The sequence below is a fragment of the Notolepis coatsorum genome, assembly GCF_963971535.1.
Source record: "Notolepis coatsorum genome assembly, chromosome: 3".
Taxonomy (NCBI): domain Eukaryota; kingdom Metazoa; phylum Chordata; class Actinopteri; order Aulopiformes; family Paralepididae; genus Notolepis; species Notolepis coatsorum.
In genome coordinates, this window is record NC_140167.1 from 199,271,172 (window position 1) to 199,290,886 (window position 19,715).

The 19,715-nt window shown below is 42.4% G+C and overlaps 1 protein-coding gene across 1 annotated transcript in view; it reads right to left on the reverse strand.

Moving 5' to 3' along the window:
- Window positions 1-271: 271 nt before the first annotated feature.
- tsn (translin) overlaps window positions 272-19,715 on the reverse strand; it is a 42,809-nt gene continuing 23,365 nt past the window's right edge. The window contains exons 5-6 of the mRNA XM_084311002.1: window positions 18,590-18,669; window positions 272-4,013 (exon numbers count right to left, since the gene is read on the reverse strand). Coding sequence (XP_084167128.1) covers window positions 3,774-4,013; window positions 18,590-18,669 — 320 coding nt within the window. The 3' untranslated portion in view covers window positions 272-3,773. The remainder of the gene's footprint in view (window positions 4,014-18,589; window positions 18,670-19,715) is intronic.

Here is a 19,715-nt window from a genome sequence, read left to right on the forward strand (position 1 = left end):
CACTACAACATACAAAAGCAGCTCGACAACCGATATCCTTTGCGTCTAGTAGGCAATGGACCAATGTGTGATTTTGGTGGTATGTGCTATTTGCACAGATGTTTGGCCCTTAGTATGCACACACACGCATGTAATAAATAGTTTGTTAATAAACTCTGTTACTTGAACATTTTTCACTGTGCTCCTAATTTCTTTTCATTTAGGAGCACATGTTAGAGCCCTGACCAGTACTTTGTTTCAGTTTCAAAAGTTTGTTTTGAAATTTGAAATGTACAATGTAGAAATATTTATTTGTTTGTAACATTTTAGAGCAACTGATCAAAAAAAAAAAAAAAAAACACAAAGTACATAAATCATATACACATAACGGCACATGTAAAAATCAGTTGGAATAATTATTTTAGCAGTTAACAAAACTTCCAGAACACTCATTTCAGGAAACAAAGAGCACAGGTTTGGCGAGCAAAAAGTACCGTATTTCTATCAAATACAATTCACCTACGTTGTACAAGCGGAAAAAGAGTTGCCATAGGAAATGTATCAAAATCAAATTCAAGACAGGATATTGGCTGGAGTGTAAAACTATGCTTTACTCTCTTTTGCCAAAGAGAAGAGGCCTAGAACATGCAGTGCGTGAAAGGGTTTGAAGGAGCGACTATTGCTAAATAATATACAATTCTGCCTTTAGACAGTGTCGCTCAAAAAATAGCACAACAGGCATTAGCTCTATCAACTAGCTGTGTATCTGTATACTGTATGTAGCTCTATCGACTAGGTGTGTATGTATATACTGTATGTAGCTCTATCGACTAGCTGTATATACTGTATGTAGCTCTCTCGACTAGCTGTGTATGTATATACTGTATGTAGCCCTATAGACTAGCTGCTACCTGAGGGTTGTATCGTGATTTCGAAGGGATCGACGGAAAGCTCCGAGTCGCTATGAAGGCTGCTGGGGTGGAAACACAAGCTGCTGCTGCTGAAATACAGCATCAAATTACCCCTTTCTCTCCGAAGTCTCCTTTCAAATCCTCCAGTGGACCAACGCTCGGTGCTGCCACCACTGGTCACCAATAAGATCAACACATTGACTTGTCAAGTTAAGTTAAAGTGCATCATGAAACGGCTAGCAGAATGCTATTCGACTCCACATAATGTATGCGTTTCCTGTAAAAAACAGGAAGCTAGGGAGGGACTTGATTGGCATTTATAGTAGACATTAGACAATAGTGCTTAATGTGCATTACGGTCGACCCATTAGCTAGCAAGCTAATGTTAGCAACATTAGTAACGTTAGCTAGCAAGCTAATGTTAGCAACATTAACATAGTAAGTAACAAGCTAAAATTGAACATTTGTTAAATTTAGTTAAAGGGGCAGAGTGCTAGCTCAGTTACAATGTGCTGTAAATGTCATTCTAGAAAGCATTTCATTGGATGCAAAATTAGTATATACGCTCCCGTGTGCTGGATGACTCAACATTATTTTTTAGTTTTCTAGGAAATTACAAACATCCATTTTGATAAAATATTTGTGTTCAAAGTTAGCGAGAAGTATTGGTATACTGGGCAAGACTAGATATATCCTGAATCAGAAAACTCTATACATTATATTGCACACTCATTGTACCATATCTATCATATTGTGTTGAAATCTGGGGAAACACTTATAAAAGCAACTTACAAAAGATATGCACACTGCAAAAAAGAGCCATACGGATAGTACATCATGGTAGATATTTTAGATCACACAAATAGTCTGTTTGTAAGGAGTCAAACATTAAAATTCATGGACTTAATAAAATTCAAATCTGCACAAATTATGTTTCTGGCAATAAAAAACAAATTACCAAGCAACATTCAAAATTTCACGGCTAAAGAGTTTTTAATTTTAGAGGGCCATTAGCTTCAAAGCAACCAACGGTACGTACAACTCTTAAAAGTATGTGCATTGCAGTTTGTGGGGTATCACTCTGGACTGGTCTGGAGGTGAATATAAAATTAAGCAAAAATATCAATACATTTAAAGGTAGCTATAAACAAGCACGTATGGACACATAAGAGAGAGGAGCTTGAGCAGTAATGTGACTGCCTATTCTTTTTTCTCATTTGGATATTTGATTATATAAAAAACTGTACTTTTATTTTATTTGTTATATATATTTTTTTTTAATTAAATTATAATGTCAAATATTGTAAGGAAGGGGCAGGGCTTGATAAGTTGTTTTACTTCCCCCTGTTCCTTCTCGAACACTTATTTTATGTTTCTATGTTCGAGACAAATAAAAATCAAATCAAATTTCACGCCTTCTGTGAAATCAAAATGGATGTTTGTAATTTCCTAGAAAACTATTACTGGTTTCAAAGGAGACTTCAAGAAAAGGGTAATTCTATAGAGTATTTCAGCAGCAGCTTGTGTTTTCATCGGACCGGCCTTTGTCGAGACAACGTTTTTCTGATCCCTTCGAAAACACAATGCAAACTTGCAATAATTAGTTAGGACTGCGGTGGTTCGTTATAGAGCTTTGTATGTAATGCATACACAGTTAGTCACTAGAGCTAAACAGGCACATGGATCGACACAGTGTTGTTTAAGGGTTAAAGCGGCTCTAAGTGGTATTTTTTGTGTTAAGTAGCTCTACATTCTGACAGCAATTATCACTGATAGTGTCTGGTCAGTAACATGGGTCTCCCAGTCCCTCCACTCTGCAGTAAACAGCCATCACTGATATAGTGTCTGGTCAGTAAGATGGTTCTCCCAGTCCCTCCACTCTGCAGTAAACAGCCATCAGTGATATAGTGTCTGGTCAGTAACATGGGTCTCCCAGTCCCTCCACTCTGCAGTAAACAGAATACATTTCCTGGTATCCCTTCCTACTTATCCAATCAGGAGAGAGAACCCAAGATATTTGTACTTATTTCAAGAAATCTTGCAAATTTGCTCACTGCACTGGTCAATTATTTTACTTGTTTTAAGCCCATATTTGCTTAAAACTAGTTTTTATTTCCCATTTTTGCAGTGAGAGTTCTCTCTCCTGATTGGATGAAGTAGGAAGGGATACCAGAAAATGTATTTCCTGTTTATATATCAGTGAAGGCTGTCGGAGTGTAGAGCTATTATTTTAACATACAAAAAAATACCACTAAAAGCACCTTTAATAACACCACACGTCAAGCAGTTTCATCCTATTAAGTGCACCAATGCTTCTTCTTTGGCTTTGCATCTCCCAGGCTCTCCGTTAGTACACATCTCAAGGTCTCCACCCTCGACGTTCAAAAACCTAAGAAATATCACCACCATCTTGCTTTTTATCCGACAGCTTAAAACACATTTTCACTATTTGTTGCCGCACGTTAAAACACAAGTAAACAGAATTACGCTAGACGCTTGGCTCTTTTCTTCAGCGCGGCCGCCGCCTCCCCTGGATGAAATAAACACAGATCTCAAAAGACGAGGTATCGGCCGTCGCAAAGTGAAATTGCAAAACGTAGTAAATGAAATGAGAACAGGTGAACTGGACGAGGCTGCTGGACTCAAACTAACATTTTCTAACCCCGACGTCAAAGTCAAAATCACTCCCATCTTACCCCTCAAATCAACCTCTTGGTTCTACCGATGACTTTAAACCCCCGTCCGTTAGAACCGTCTTCCACCTGAAAGCACCTCGCGTGGCACATGTGCAATCACACGACCACGCGGTCCGTCCCAGGCCGCTGGCACCTTGGGGAGGGGGAGGGGAGCCTTCCCTCTCCCGCAGCGCTCTCTGTCCCGGCTCTACTCTCCTCCCCCGGACGCCTCGGCGGCGGGCTCCTTGGCCAGGCCGCGGATGGACAGGTCGTACACCACCTCCTCGATCTTCTTCACGTCGTACTTGAGGCCATCGTAGCGCTTGCGCAGCGGGTCGTTCTTCAGGTTCAGCAGGCGGAAGCCGGAGTCCAGCTCGTTGATGAAGTTGGAGATGCGCAGGGGGCGTCCATAGTCCCCCGCCGTCACGCTGTTCACCGCTAGCCGCGACTGGGGGACACACACACACACACACACAGGGGGGTTCAAATGTCTGCTGCTTTATTGATCACCAAGAACCTCATTTGGACTAGGAATTGGTAACCCCCCCCCCACGTTAACATACACATTTTTACTTAATAGCAAACGTGAGATTCAGATTCCTTTAATAAGCTGTATGTGTGTAAACAGATTGGTAATTGTTTCGGCAATTACAGTTAGGGTTGGGCATCGTTTGGATTTGAACGATTCCGGTTCCGATTCTCCATTTTGATTCCGGTTCTAAACTATTCTCGAATCCGAATCCTATTAGAACCGGTTCTCGGTGCCCAACCCTAATTACAGTGTATGCATTTTTCCATAAATCTTTTGTTCCCTCACATAACAGCAACAACAGACACAGGACAAAGACAGTGCAGTGAAGGATTACTCATTTGAATAAATATATATATATAAAGTGAATAAAGCGTAAAGTAAAGTGCAGAGTTCCAGGTCAGTCCCAGTGCAGTATTTTTGCCAGTGTCACTTGGGGGGGGGGGGGGGGGGCCTGAGGCATTGATCAGATAATCAAATAAGCGAGCTAGCCGGCTGCTGTCATTGCTAACAGCTAGATATTTGCGAGTCGCAGCAGGCTAACATGATTTCCAATATCAAAGGATTCATTCTGAAAGTTACATTATTGATGCTTGAAATGTCTGAGCTTCCATGTTAACGTATGGTTGTTTTTACTTAACCCTTTCACTGCTGCATACTTTTTGCGATTTTTTTATCAAACGTTTTCAAGTATTAACATCACTAACATGTCACAAAAGCATGTAGAATGTATATTATCATCAATACGTTAGTTTAGCAATAGGTTAAAAGTGCCATTAGATAGTTTTAACTTCTCGATTTGCTGAAGTCTATTGCAAGACGGCGACCATTTTGGACATTTTTAATCATGGGAATTGTAGTTTTGTGGCCATTTTGTCGAGGGCATGCATAGCTGTGGATCAGCGTTAGAATTATTCCGAACTACACTTCCTGTCAGATTCTGGGGGGTTCAAAGTTCAGCGTTCTGAATGAATTATTTCAATAACTGTTCGGGATAATAAGCCACAAAAGGTAAAGTTTTTGACAAATATTGAAACGCAGTTAGTTTCTCCTCCCTATTGTTAGCATGTAGCAACAATTAGATCTGAAATTAGTTTCAAAATGGTTGCACTGTGGTGAGAATAAAAAGGTACAGTAAATTACAGTAGATATCATTATCTGTTCTTATGCACGCCTGGTGATACTAAATCCAAATTGAACTCGGGCATTTGAAAGATAATATATGTATATAAATGTGCGAATTGGCTATAATAAGGTAATTTATAAGCATCATATTCTATATTCTATAATAATATTTCAACTTGCATTGGTCCGGATGGGAGAATTCAGTACTGTATCTACAGAACCTTCGGTTTAATCATCTTCCCTTTATTAATTTCCTTCGATTTTTTCTTTTTTTTACACATGATCTCAAGATGGTACTGCACGAGATAAGTGGCAGTTTTTTAAGTTTGGTCATTATTATCATGGTGTTATTCACTGTCAAAGATGCAAAGAGAAATCATAATTCATATTCTCCTTTGTTTCATCACAATTTAAGCAAGCCTAGTAATAGACACAATTAGGGCTGTCTTAAATACTTCGAAGCTTCGTTCGATGGCACAAGCTTCAAACATTAAAAAAAAAATCGAAGTTTAAAAAAAAAGAAAAACTTCGGTGTGTGTGCGCGTGTGCATGGGGCCATTGGGTGGAGCCGGGGGACAAATACACTGGAGGAAAGGAACGCAGCTCAGCACTGCCCAAATTATATCATCACTATTGCCTGTTTGAAGGATATCATCCTAAAACACATATGTGACCAGGTATGGACTTCAGGGTCATGTTGAGGGATCTTCATTTTTTTTTTTTTTACATATTATGAAAGTACAGATTCATACCTTCAAAATAAGCCATCACTTGAACATTTTGGTGGGATACTTTGCAAGCTACTTCCTATGATTCATGGTGATTATCACAAAACGTATTCAGAGATAATAGCCTTCAAGAGACGAGCAGGCTATTCGGTGACAATAGTGAAACAACTACAACACTACCCAGAAGTCATTGTAATCCATGGCTCCCCTCTCTCTAGGGCAATTAACACCTGGCAGCTTTCCAGTCTGAGGCTCTTTGTTATTACAATGAGTCTGGTGACTGCAAACACAACACCCAGAGGAAAAAGGAAAAGACTCATGATAGTTTATTAAAAAATTAGTGTGGTAGTGAAAGGTTAACCTTCTGTAGTGTGGTAGTGAAAGGGTTAACCTTCTGTAGTGTGGTAGTGAAAGGTTAACCTTCTGTAGTGTGGTAGTGAAAGGCTTAACCTTCTGTAGTGTGGTAGTGAAAGGTTAACCTTCTGTAGTGTGGTAGTGAAAGGTTAACCTTCTGTAGTGTGGTAGTGAAAGGTTAACCTTCTGTAGTGTGGTAGTGAAAGGTTAACCTTCTGTGGTGTTGTAGTGAAAGGTTAACCTTCTGTAGTGTGGTAGTGAAATGGTTAACCTTCTGTAGTGTGGTAGTGAAAGTTTAACCTTCTGTAGTGTGGTAGTGAAAGGTTAACCTTCTGTAGTGTGGTAGTGAAAGGTTAACCTTCGGTAGTGTGGTAGTGAAAGGTTAACCTTCTGTAGTGTGGTAGTGAAAGGGTTAACCTTCTGTAGTGTGGTAGTGAAAGGTTAACCTTCTGTAGTGTGGTAGTGAAAGGGTTAACCTTCTGTAGTGTGGTAGTGAAAGGTTAACCTTCTGTAGTGTGGTAGTGAAAGGTTAACCTTCTGTAGTGTGGTAGTGAAAGGTTAACCTTCTGTAGTGTGGTAGTGAAAGGTTAACCTTCTGTAGTGTGGTAGTGAAAGGGTTAACCTTCTGTAGTGTGGTAGTGAAAGGTTAACCTTCTGTAGTGTGGTAGTGAAAGGTTAACCTTCTGTAGTGTGGTAGTGAAAGGTTAACCTTCGGTAGTGTGGTAGTGAAAGGTTAACCTTCTGTAGTGTGGTAGTGAAAGGGTTAACCTTCTGTAGTGTGGTAGTGAAAGGTTAACCTTCTGTAGTGTGGTAGTGAAAGGGTTAACCTTCTGTAGTGTGGTAGTGAAAGGTTAACCTTCTGTAGTGTGGTAGTGAAAGGTTAACCTTCTGTAGTGTGGTAGTGAAAGGTTAACCTTCTGTAGTGTGGTAGTGAAAGGTTAACCTTCTGTAGTGTGGTAGTGAAAGGGTTAACCTTCTGTAGTGTGGTAGTGAAAGGGACCCTGATAATAAACAAGAGACAAATCAAGTTTCAAGATTTTATTAGCATTTAAAATAACACGAGATAAAAATAGACATGCTAAAGTCAATGTTCAATGTTCTGATGGCCTCTCCAGATGATCACTGTGGTCTTTTTGAACCGCCGCTGGATATTTTGGCTGGTGGTGCTGGGCATGTTATGTCCTGGGCTTCCTCATCACAGAACTCTCTGATCTTGTGGAACAGATAGTGTTGTCTTGCAGAGTCCAGTCCCGGTGGTGACACCACCTACACGCCTATTCTCAGTCCTTGCCCCACAATGGTGGAATGAACTACCCACCCCAGTTAGGACAGCCGAATCCCGTCCAATCTTTCGCCGTCAAATAAAGACTCACTTCTTCAACCATTATCTGAAATAAAATTTAAAAAATAAAATAAAATAAATCTAACCCTAACTAACCTTACTGTCATGCACTTGTCCTAATAAACTAACCTACACTGTAACACGCAACACTTTGATGAATATTGTTACTCAGCTGATAGAGTTGTATCCTTCCTGATGACCTGTCGTACAGAACTTGTAAGTTGCTTTGGATAAAAGCGTCAGCTAAATGACTAAATGTAAATGTGAATGTAAATGCCTTGTAGAATTCCACACATAAGAAAGAAAGATACTGGGATGAATAAACAAAATAGGAAATAAAATTTAGAAATGCATGCAATACATAAATAAATATGAATCTCCATATATGAAATAGAACATTTAGATAAGGTGCTACTGAGATGTTTTGGTGAGTTCTTTGTTTTTTTGTGGAAGTAGCCCTTCTTAAAAATGCATGAACATTCACTGATAATTGGTCTGTAGTGGAGTCTACAAGGTCTACATTGCCGGACCATGTAGAATCCGGACCTTGTAGACTGACATAATTCTGTGCATAGTTTAGTCTACACAGGCCATATTTCAAATAATCAAAATCTTACTTCATTCATCTTAAACATTCTTGATTTGGGGGATTGGTAGTTCCCATGAAATCTGAAGTTGTTCAAACGAGAACAGCGATCCACCTTGAATTAAATCACACAGCCGTGTTGGCTGCGTACAGTCACGAAAGGGGCTACTTAATTCATTAATCCAATCCACTTTATTTATAGAGCACATTTAAAAACAACAAAGTTTACCAAAGTGCTGTACAAGTCCCACAACATAAGATAAAAAAAAAATTATAAAAAAATAATAAAAAAAAATAAAAAAATATTAATTAATTAAAAAAAAATTATTCGAAGCTTCGAATTAAAATTGAAGCTCGGCCCCGAAGCTTCGATTGCCAAAAAAAATTCGAAGGTCAGCCCTAGACACAATATTTCTGACACTGAATACATTCCCTGAGGTCCATAGATGTACCTAGATACCAAGAATATGCAAATAGACCTTGTAGAAGTGGAGCAATATTCCATTTACCTAGGTATATATTTTAGGCGAAAATATTCCACGGGTGGAACAGGTTAACCCTTTCACTGTGACAATACAGAAGGTTAGCCCTTTACTATCACACAACCGACGGCGATGCTCCATCATTAGCATCATTAGCTCCGCGGATGTGGAGCTAATGATGCTAATGATGGAGCATCGCCGTCGGTTGTGTGATAGTAAAGGGCTAACCTTCTAACCTTCTGTCGTGTGGCAGTGAAAGGGTTAATAGCGAACGGGAGAAAGTTAGCTAGCTGGCTGCTGTCGATGCTAACAGCTAACACTAGTGGACCAGGCTGCGTGAATATTAAAGGCAACCAACTTGTGTTCAGCGTTTCTCTGATTGGCCACACGGCCACGTGACCGCGCGGCAGAGAGTTGCGCCGCTTGTGGCAGCGGCCGTCTTCGCCGCGCGGCAGAGTTGCGCCGCCTGCGGCAGCGGCCGTCTTCCGTTGGCCGTCGCAATGACTTGTTTTGTTTACATCAGGGTGAACGCTGTTGTATTCGCAAATATGAGAGCCAGCAATACGTCATAAACGAACTACCAGCCTCCACACTGATGTACAGTGACTGACATTAAAAACGCGAAATAACATATAACGTTACAATGTACAGTTTCTAGTTACAGTAGTGACGCGTGAATCGAGATAGTCCTAACTGTTTATTAGTAAGAGTCAGATAGTCCTAACAGTGTTTATTATTAAGAGTCAGATAGTCCTAACAGTGTTTATTATTAAGAGTCAGATAGTCCTAACAGTGTTTATTAGTGTTTATTAGTAAGAGTCAGATAGTCCTAACAGTGTTTATTATTAAGAGTCAGATAGTCCTAACAGTGTTTATTATTAAGAGTCCTAACAGTGTTTATTATTAATTAACGTCATAAACGAACTACCAGATTTATTTTGCACCAGGGAACTTGAAGGTTCCTGGGGACGGGCTAGCGGCGGGGGTCGTGGCCAATCAGAGAAAAGCTGAACACAAGTTGGTTGCCTTTAATATTCACGCGACCAGGTCGCGTAGCGTGTTTCCGGGAATAAAAACATTAATTCTGAACGTTCACTGATGCTTGAAATGGGTGACTTAGGTTCCCACGCTTGCCTTGACATTTTTTTCCATACTACCTCCTGATTTTCCATGTACCATATTAAGTGATGATCTATAGGCCCCTGAAGTTTTCCGCCCCCATCCGCGCCCCCCTCCCCTCACACACACACACAACCCCCTAGGACACCTGACTACTTACTTGATTTAAAAGATGTGCCAGTCAAGTCTACATTGTAAATGCTTAGAGATTATGTCTTATTGATAATATCAATGCATAAAATAATGCAACAAGCTGTAGATGAACAACAATTTATTGAACTGGAACACATGAGCACTGGGATTGATATAATATATCATCACATATTATGTTCTCTCTTCCACTCCTCTCCTCTCATCCTGTCCTCTTCTCTCCACACCTCCCCTCGTGTCCGCTCCCGTCTTCTCTTCCTACTCTTCTCAACTCCTCTCCACTGTTCTCCCTTTTCCTCTGTCATCCTCCTCTTCCATCTTCGCGGCCTCTTCTCTTCCTCCTCCCTCTTTCCTTCTGTGGCCTCCCGGCTCCTGCCCCTCTCCACTCCTCTTACTCCTCCTCTCTACAGTCTGAATATCTGAAACAGAATGTTATTTTGAGTTAAAATTGGTCATCTCCATAACCTGAAATGGTGTTATAAATGTCTTTATGTGACCAATAAATATTACAATCTTTCATACATCCATAAAGGCTATTGCACATACCTCATTGCTTTAACTTATTGACAGACTCTTGCAGCTCTTTCAGGGCTTTGTCTAGAGCTGCCATCTCTTCCTTTTTATCAGCAACCCCTTTCCGATAGGCATTTGATTTTGACAGCAGTGTAAAATCGTGCTTCTTCTCTGCCATGTCTGCCATTTCATGTGCTTCTTTCTCCATTGTTTCAGCACTAGTCATTACTTTTTGCCGCTTTGTTTTCACCTTCTGGATTTCCTGGCAGAGCTCCTTTCTTTTCTTCTCTTCGGTGGTTTGCTCTCTCAACTTCTTCTGGTCTTCCAGATACATCTCATATCTTGTCCTTGCTCCTCTGCAGTGTTGCTTGAGGTCTTTTGGAAGAGCTTCATCTGTGTGCCCAGCCATTGCATCGTGGACCAAGCGCATTGCTATTAGCGTCTTCTCCTGTAGGTTTTCAACAAGCATATCCTTGTTAACAGAGTACCCCCTTTCTACTGCAGCTTGTCCATGAGACAGAGTGAAGAGACATTTCATGATGTTCCACAGTTCTGCATACTCGTCTTTGCCACTGAGATATCTTCCGAAGAATTCATCAAGTCTGCAGCTGTAAACAAATTCTTGGAACTCTGCTTTGTGGTTTGTGTTGACATCGAGTGAGAATGCTTTATACTGAGAAAGGACTTTGTCACACTCTGTGGCAGGGCACCATCCAGCATTGAGGAGAACCTGAAGGAGTTTCTCAAACATTGCTGTTGTACTTTCGGTTTCTGTCACAATCATCACAGGGTCAATGGACCTCATATGCCGCACAGCTGGATACATGAGAGGACTTCTCTCCATAATTTTCTTGCAGGTCATTGCGAGTAAGGAGACGCATTCTTTTTTGAACTCCACGATTTTCACTGGATTTTCCTGGAGCTTCTCAGATGCCTTCTGCAAAGCCTGCTTGGTTGAAAATCCTATGTCCAGGTGTTTGAGAGGGACATGGATTTGCTTCTCTTGGGGGTCCAGTTTAGTGAGCTGGAGAGGTGTCTTGATCTTTGCCAGCTCTTCTCTCTTGATAAAGCATGACAGCAGACCTGTCAGGGTGCTTTGGAGCTCCTTTGCCAAGAATGGCACCATTGGGGCATCTGTCTGAAATACCTCCAAAAAAGGCTTCAGCTGTCTTGCAACAAAAGCGAAAAACTCAAGTTTAGCCAGGAGAAGAGGGTCTTTGGTTGCCTTCTTGACTGTCAAGTAGGACGCAGATGTTGGCACTTTACTCTTCGGAAGTTTCTTGTGGCTGTGGATGTACGCCATCACAGCTGGCCACACTTCGATTGCCCGCTCAGCAACTTGCAAGTCTTCAACCCATCGAGTGGCACAGAACTTCAGAGGAAATCTTGCAGTTTTACTCAGCTGACTGAAATCCTCTCGCCTTGCTGGCGAGTCATGGAACACCTGCCAAAGCGCTCTCAGCACATCTTCGATTTTCCAACCTGTTTCCCTCTCTCCGGTCTGGAAACTTCCATGCTTTGGTGCATCTGGGTCCTCTTTGCTCTTGTCCTCTTGGAATATTCTTAAGAACTTCCAATTCACTGTAGGGCCGTCCATCGATATTTGCAGGAGCTTCTTGGGGTCCAGAGGTGACAGGGATCTGTTGATACCCTCCAAGAGCTTCTCTGCCTGAGTGTGTCCTAGGAACTCTGAAGTGAAGTAACGCACAGCTACTTTCCCTTCGCGTTCACTCCAGTAGCGCAGAATGATATCCATCTGTTCTGTTTGTGTCACTTTGTTAAGGCATTCGTCAAAAGACACTACATGACACTTTGCTTTTCTTACATCTTCGATCAGCTGCTCTTTAAAATGAGGATACAAGCCAAAACATATAAGGTAAGCCGATTTTGTTGCGCCACATGTAAATTGTTTGGCAATTTCGCTATCTGGGAACATCTGAGCAAAAGTGTTTGAAATGTCAGAGTTGGAGTTGAATGAGAAGTGTGACCTGACCATCTTCATGACCCAGCGAATCTCTGCTTCAAATACAGCTTGGCTTGAAAAAAAAAAATTCCCCTGAGCTCTAGAGCCTTTTTCCATAGGCTGTTCACTGCTGGTACTGGGCACCTGACTGTCACTTTCGATATCCTGGCTTGTTGGGCCGCTTCTTCCCTCTCCTGTTTTTGTAGCCAAGAAATCTGTCATTCTTCTTTCACTATTTAGCTGTCCAGCTAACTTGGTGTGGGTTTGTCCTTTTGAATGGCTCTTGAGGGAAGAGATCCCCATATTGCTGATGTCAAATGACTTGCGGCAAAACTTGCAATAAGCCTTGTGGACATCTCCTGGTACCTCTCTAATCCAGTCCTTGTATTGAGTCATATTTCCAATATGACTTGAAACTGCCGCGTGTCATTGTCACTCACTCCTGTAATGCATCACACATTTGAGATTATGAGTCTTATGTAGAAGGGGTAGTATGCCTACTCTTTAGGGGTGTAACGATGCATCGATTAATCAAAATGCATCGATTCTAATTGTGACAATTCAACAGGTGATAAACAGGTACTAAATACTACAATCAACAATATAGATTATACTCAATAGGCTAGATCAGGGGTGCCTAACCTTTTTTGAACCAAGATCTACTTTTTAATTTACCACTTAGCCGAGAGCTACCAGCCAAAATTGTATATTGTAAGCCGTCATTTGAGGCTTTATAAAAGCAGCATAATGAACACAAATCTGTCAGTGCCGAGTCCAACCTCATCTTAAATAACAAACAGCATTGCTTGTTGTAGTTAACAAGGAGAGGCAACGTTGATTTAGCAAACATTTTATTAATCAAGATCTACTTGAAATCAGCCCGCGATCTACCTGTCGATCTACCTGCAGAACAGCACCCCACTGTCTTAAGCATCCAGCTGCAAAACAGGGGAGCATGTCTGCATCAAATTCCAACATCCAATATACCATATAGGATGCCAAGAGCATGCTCTACAACATGGGATCATCCATTTCTATCTACAGTAAAAGCTGTTCACATGTAAAGGGTTTTTATAAACTCATGTTAATTCTGTGCTCAATAGTTAAATTTTATTACACATCATCCAATACAAATTTCCAGGACAACTGTTTCTATTTCCATGTAATTGGTCACTTTTGCTCAGTTTCCATGCCTTTCCATACCTGGAAAATGAATCCCATGTTTTCCAAGTCCGTGGGAACCTTACATGTCAAACGTACAAAACGTTGCTACCATGTAACATCTCCGGTCTCACTCTCTTCATCTTTCTTTTCTGTTCTCCCAGACTGTTGTGCTACCTGGCTGCGTCTATGCTTTTACCAAACGGTTCGTGTTTCCGCGTTCCTGTTTTGCGCTCCGATTGGCCACGCACGTTTCTGGTCATGTGACATGTGTGCCCAATCGCATGACGAGCAGTGTCTTAGCCCATTTCCGTGTCGAACAGCCTGCAAACGACCTAACGCCTAGTTTATCACTGGTTAAGCTTAGGCGACTCTTTCGCAGTTGGTTAAGGTTAGAGTTTGGAATCAGGGCAGGCATTCTATCGCCCTGCTCTAAGACAAACTCTAACATTAACCAACTTCGAAAGAGCGCCTAAGTTTAACCGTCCAAATATCTTGCCGTCACACGATTGGGCGTGACCAGAAACGTGCGTGGCCAATCAGAGCGCAAAACGGGAACGCGGAAACACGAACAGTTTGGTAAAAGCAATGAGGCTACCTGGCTAGCTAACAAGCTGTACCCAGCATGCCAATCAGCGGTGTAACAGTTAATAGGACTATTCGAAGAGCAATGCCACTTCCCTAGTTCCTTGGTTAAATGTTTTTTCCAAGTATCATCTTGCATCCAATCCATGGTTTTGCCCTAAAATGAACAGGACTAGCATAATGCGGCATGGCTGTAAAGATACCTTGAGGTGAAAGGTCAAGGGACCACTTTGCCACCATGCCTCAAAATCTTGCTTCAACTTTGGAGCAATATTTAGCCCCTTTACCGGCAAGCTGGTTACTTGATATTTAGCCCCATTACCGGCAAGCTGGTTACTTGATATTTAGCCCCTTTACAGGAAAGCTGGTTACTTGATATTTAGCCCCTTTACAGGAAAGCGGGTTACTTGATATTTAGCCCCATTGCCGGCAAGCTGGTTACTTGATATTTAGCCCCATTACCGGCAAGCTGGTTACTTGATATTTAGCCCGTTTACCGGAAAGCTGGTTACTTGATATTTAGCCCCATTACCGGCAAGCTGGTTACTTGATATTTAGCCCCATTACCGGCAAGCTGGTTACTTGATATTTAGCTCCTTTACCGGAAAGCTGGTTACTTGATATTTAGCCCCATTACCGGCAAGCTGGTTACTTGATATTTAGCCCCATTACCGGCAAGCTGGTTACTTGATATTTAGCCCGTTTACCGGAAAGCTGGTTACTTGATATTTAGCCCCATTACCGGCAAGCTGGTTACTTGATATTTAGCCCGTTTACCGGAAAGCTGGTTACTTGATATTTAGCCCCTTACCGGCAAGCTGGTTACTTGATATTTAGCCCCATTACCGGCAAGCTGGTTACTTGATATTTAGCCCCATTACCGGCAAGCTGGTTACTTGATATTTAGGCCGTTTACCGGAAAGCTGGTTACTTGATATTTAGCCCCATTACCGGCAAGCTGGTTACTTGATATTTAGCCCCTTTGCCGGCAAGCTGGTTACTTGATATTTAGCCCCTTTACCGGCAAGCTGGTTACTTGATATTTAGCCCCATTACCGGCAAGCTGGTTACTTGATATTTAGCCCCATTACCGGCAAGCTGGTTACTTGATATTTAGCCCCATTACCGGCAAGCTGGTTACTTGATATTTAGCCCCTTTACCGGAAAGCTGGTTACTTGATATTTAGCCCCATTACCGGCAAGCTGGTTACTTGATATTTAGCCCCATTACCGGCAAGCTGGTTACTTGATATTTAGCCTGTTTACCGGAAAGCTGGTTACTTGATATTTAGCCCCATTACCGGAAAGCTGGTTACTTGATATTTAGCCTCATTACCGGCAAGCTGGTTACTTGATATTAAGCCCCATTACCGGCAAGCTGGTTACTTGATATTTAGCCCCTTTACCGGAAAGCTGGTTACTTGATATTTAGCCCCATTACCGGCAAGCTGGTTACTTGATATTTAGCCCCATTACCGGCAAGCTGGTTACTTGATATTTAGCCCCATTACCGGCAAGCTGGTTACTTGATATTTAGCCTGTTTACCGGAAAGCTGGTTACTTGATATTTAGCCCCTTTACCGGAAAGCTGGTTACTTGATATTTAGCCCCATTACCGGCAAGCTGGTTACTTGATATTTAGCCCCATTACCGGCAAGCTGGTTACTTGATATTTAGCCTGTTTACCGGAAAGCTGGTTACTTGATATTTAGCCCCATTACCGGAAAGCTGGTTACTTGATATTTAGCCTCATTACCGGCAAGCTGGTTACTTGATATTTAGCCCCATTACCGGCAAGCTGGTTACTTGATATTTAGCCCCTTTACCGGAAAGCTGGTTACTTGATATTTAGCCCCATTACCGGCAAGCTGGTTACTTGATATTTAGCCCCATTACCGGCAAGCTGGTTACTTGATATTTAGCCCGTTTACCCAGGGGTGTACAGTGCGACATATATATCACACGTGCTACAGCAACAGCTGTCTGTGCGATGGATGGATTTACTTCAGTAGCACTGGTGCGATAGGGATTCGGTTCATATAGATACTCTTATTTTGAAAATCCTGTAGCGGGTCTCATTTCTGCCCACGCGCAGCTCCAGCTAGGCTCCGAAAGCTAGCAACGTTCAGGTGCATATGATACTCTTATTTTGAAAAAACTCTTGTGACAACTCGACGAGTCGTATCGGCCCTATGATATCCGTGCTTCTGCAAGGAGCAGCGCGTTGGTCGGTTGGTGCGCACTGCTGCGTTAACACAGCAGTGCGCCTACACGTCCCGAAATAAGTCCGTGGTGTTTTTTCTTTCTCGCAACGGGTCAAATGCATCTACATGCTTTGCACCGTCACCATTCCTTTATGCGCACATCGCCCGAAATTAACGTGTATGTACCATTACAATCACACTACAACGTTAGCAAGCTAATCCTGATCAGAGGCGCAGAGCCAGCAGACACAGTGTGGAAAGGGAAATGGGGGGGCACTCTCTCCCCTTCCCTGTGTGCGTGCGTGCGTTTGGAAAGACGATGAAGTCACTAGTCAGGACTCAGGACAGGAGTATATTATAGTAAACTGAGGATGGACAGATAATGATGATATTCAAATATAAACAAGTTTCGAGAGGAGTGGAAGTTTGAAGACAGACTAGACTACAATATGATGCGGGGGTGGTGAGTTGAAACAGTGTGTGTGAATGAAATGAAAACTTTATTTAACAGATTGCAGAATGGGTACAGTACGGCTCAATACACACAATTGTTAAGGGGATGCAGACCAGAGAAAGACGTTTGTCTTGTTTACATCAGGGTCCCCCATTGTGTGTGTGTGTGTGTCCCAACCGACCCCACTTCTATGTTTCAATAAATTATTTGCATTTAAAACTATTAACGCTGACTCATTCCTTCAGTCCACTCAAAATTATGCTAATATTCCTTATGTTGTTTATGATATTAATTGAAAATAGCATATGAGAGTATCATAGTAATAACAACACATGGCGATATACTAAATGACAGCCAAACATGGCACTGCAACTAAATAACACAAATACAATAGGCACATTTGTGACTGTTACAAATATAACACGTTTTATACTTGTGCTACAAGATTTTGGCCTGTGCTACAAAACTATCAACCTCTGTAGCACCAGTGCTATGTGCAAAAAAAGTTAACGTACAGCCCTGCGTTTACCGGAAAGCTGGTTACTTGATATTTAGCCCCATTACCGGAAAGCTGGTTACTTGATATTTAGCCCCATTACCGGCAAGCTGGTTACTTGATATTTAGCCCGTTTACCGGAAAGCTTAGCCCGTTTACCGGAAAGCTGGTTACTTGATATTTAGCCCCTTTACCGGCAAGCTGGTTACTTGATATTTAGCCCCATTACCGGCAAGCTGGTTACTTGATATTTAGCCCCATTACCGGCAAGCTGGTTACTTGATATTTAGCCCGTTTACCGGAAAGCTGGTTACTTGATATTTAGCCCCATTACCGGCAAGCTGGTTACTTGATATTTAGCCCCTTTACCGGCAAGCTGGTTACTTGATATTTAGCCCCATTACCGGCAAGCTGGTTACTTGATATTTAGCCCCTTTACCGGCAAGCTGGTTACTTGATATTTAGCCCCTTTACCGGCAAGCTGGTTACTTGATATTTAGCCCCTTTACAGGCAAGCTGGTTACTTGATATTTAGCCCCTTTACAGGCAAGCTGGTTACTTGATATTTAGCCCCATTACCGGCAAGCTGGTTACTTGCGGATTCCCTCAAGGTCGCTAACGGAACGTAGACCAATCTCAGTCACTCTTATTGTCTGGGACCAAATTCGGTCAGGCCCCATTCCCAGTAAAAAGTGGGAATCTCTAGAATGTGTTTTGAGCTACGGTGTTTACGGAAGTGCGAGGGTAGCCTCTCAAGTTGACGATACACAACACTTTCTGTTGTCAGTAGATGGCAGCATTGGTTTAAAATTAAAAGGTGAAAATGTTGAAAACCACAACATGAATACATTTCCCAAGACCTTTAGCACAGGTCACTGGGACGCGTCTATTCTTTGACGCAATCTGAACAGCGGTAAACTATTAATGCGACCTCAGTACAGGTAAACTAATTATCTTAACAAAAGTGCATCATTAGCATTATGTTTGTTGTCTAAAGGGAAACAAAATGGTACAATTTAAGATTTTAAATGTTATCCGCATATAAAGGACAAATAAAACATCGTTAATTTGTAAGAAACCTCAATGAAAACGGCGCAGGGTAAGTAATATTCGCTATTGTTATGAAAATGTGATAGAATCCTATAAAAATGTGGACGCATTTGGTCACCGTGACGTTAGTTTCATAGGGTCCCACTAGCATCACTCTGGAGCTGCGGCCTCTGAAAGACTTACCAGCTCACTGGCCATGATCAGCACTCCTGCCAGGTAATCCTCCACATCCAGGTGGAAGCCCTTCTCTCTGACCACTTCAACTGGAGAGAGGGGGGGGGGGGGGAAGAGAGAGAGAGAGAGAGAGAGAGAGAGAGAGAGAGAGAGAGAGAGAGCGAGAGAGCAGAGAGAGAGAGAGCGAGAGCAGAGAGAGAGCAGAGAGACAGCGAGAGCAGAGAGCGAGAGCAGAGAGAGAGCAGAGAGAGAGAGCAGAGAGAGCGAAAGAGAGCAGAGAGAGAGAGAGAGCAGAGAGAGAGCAGAGGGCGATAGCAGAGAGAGAGAGAGCGAGAGAGAGCAGAGAGAGAGAGCGAGAGAGAGCAGAGAAAGCGAGAGCAGAGAGAGCGAGAGCAGAGAGAGCGAGAGAGCAGAGAGAGCGAGCGAGAGCAGAGAGAGCAAGAGAGAGCAGAGAGAGCAAGAGAGAGCAGAGAGAGAGCAGAGAGAGCGAGAGAGAGAGATAGCAGAGCGAGAGCAGAGAGAGGGAGAGAGCAGAGAGAGCAGAGAGCACAGAGAGAGAGCAGAGAGAGAGAGCAGAGAGAGGAGAGAGGAGAGAGCAGAGAGAGCAGAGCAGAGAGAGAGAAGAGAAGGCGTGTGAGCAAACCATCCCGGTGTTTGGGGTCCAGCGTGTGTTATGTAAGCGGTACCTACTGGTTTGGGGTCCAGCGTGTGTTATGTAAGCGGTACCTACTGGTTTGGGGTCCAGCGTGTGTTATGTAAGCGGTACCTACTGGTTTGGGGTCCAGCGTGTGTTATGTAAGCGGTACCTACTGGTTTGGGGTCCAGCGTGTGTTATGTAAGCGGTACCTACTGGTTTGGGGTCCAGCGTGTGTTATGTAAGCGGTACCTACTGGTTTGGGGTCCAGCGTGTGTTATGTAAGCGGTACTTACTGGTTTGGGGTCCAGCGTGTGTTATGTAAGCGGTACTTACTGGTTTGGGGTCCAGCGTGTGTTATGTATAGGGATGGGTATCGTTAGGATTTTATCGATACTACTACTCTTATCGATACTGCTTAACGGTTCGGTACTTTATCGATACTCTTATCGGTTCTTTTTGATTTAGCAAAAAAATTATTAAGAACAGAATCGACATTGC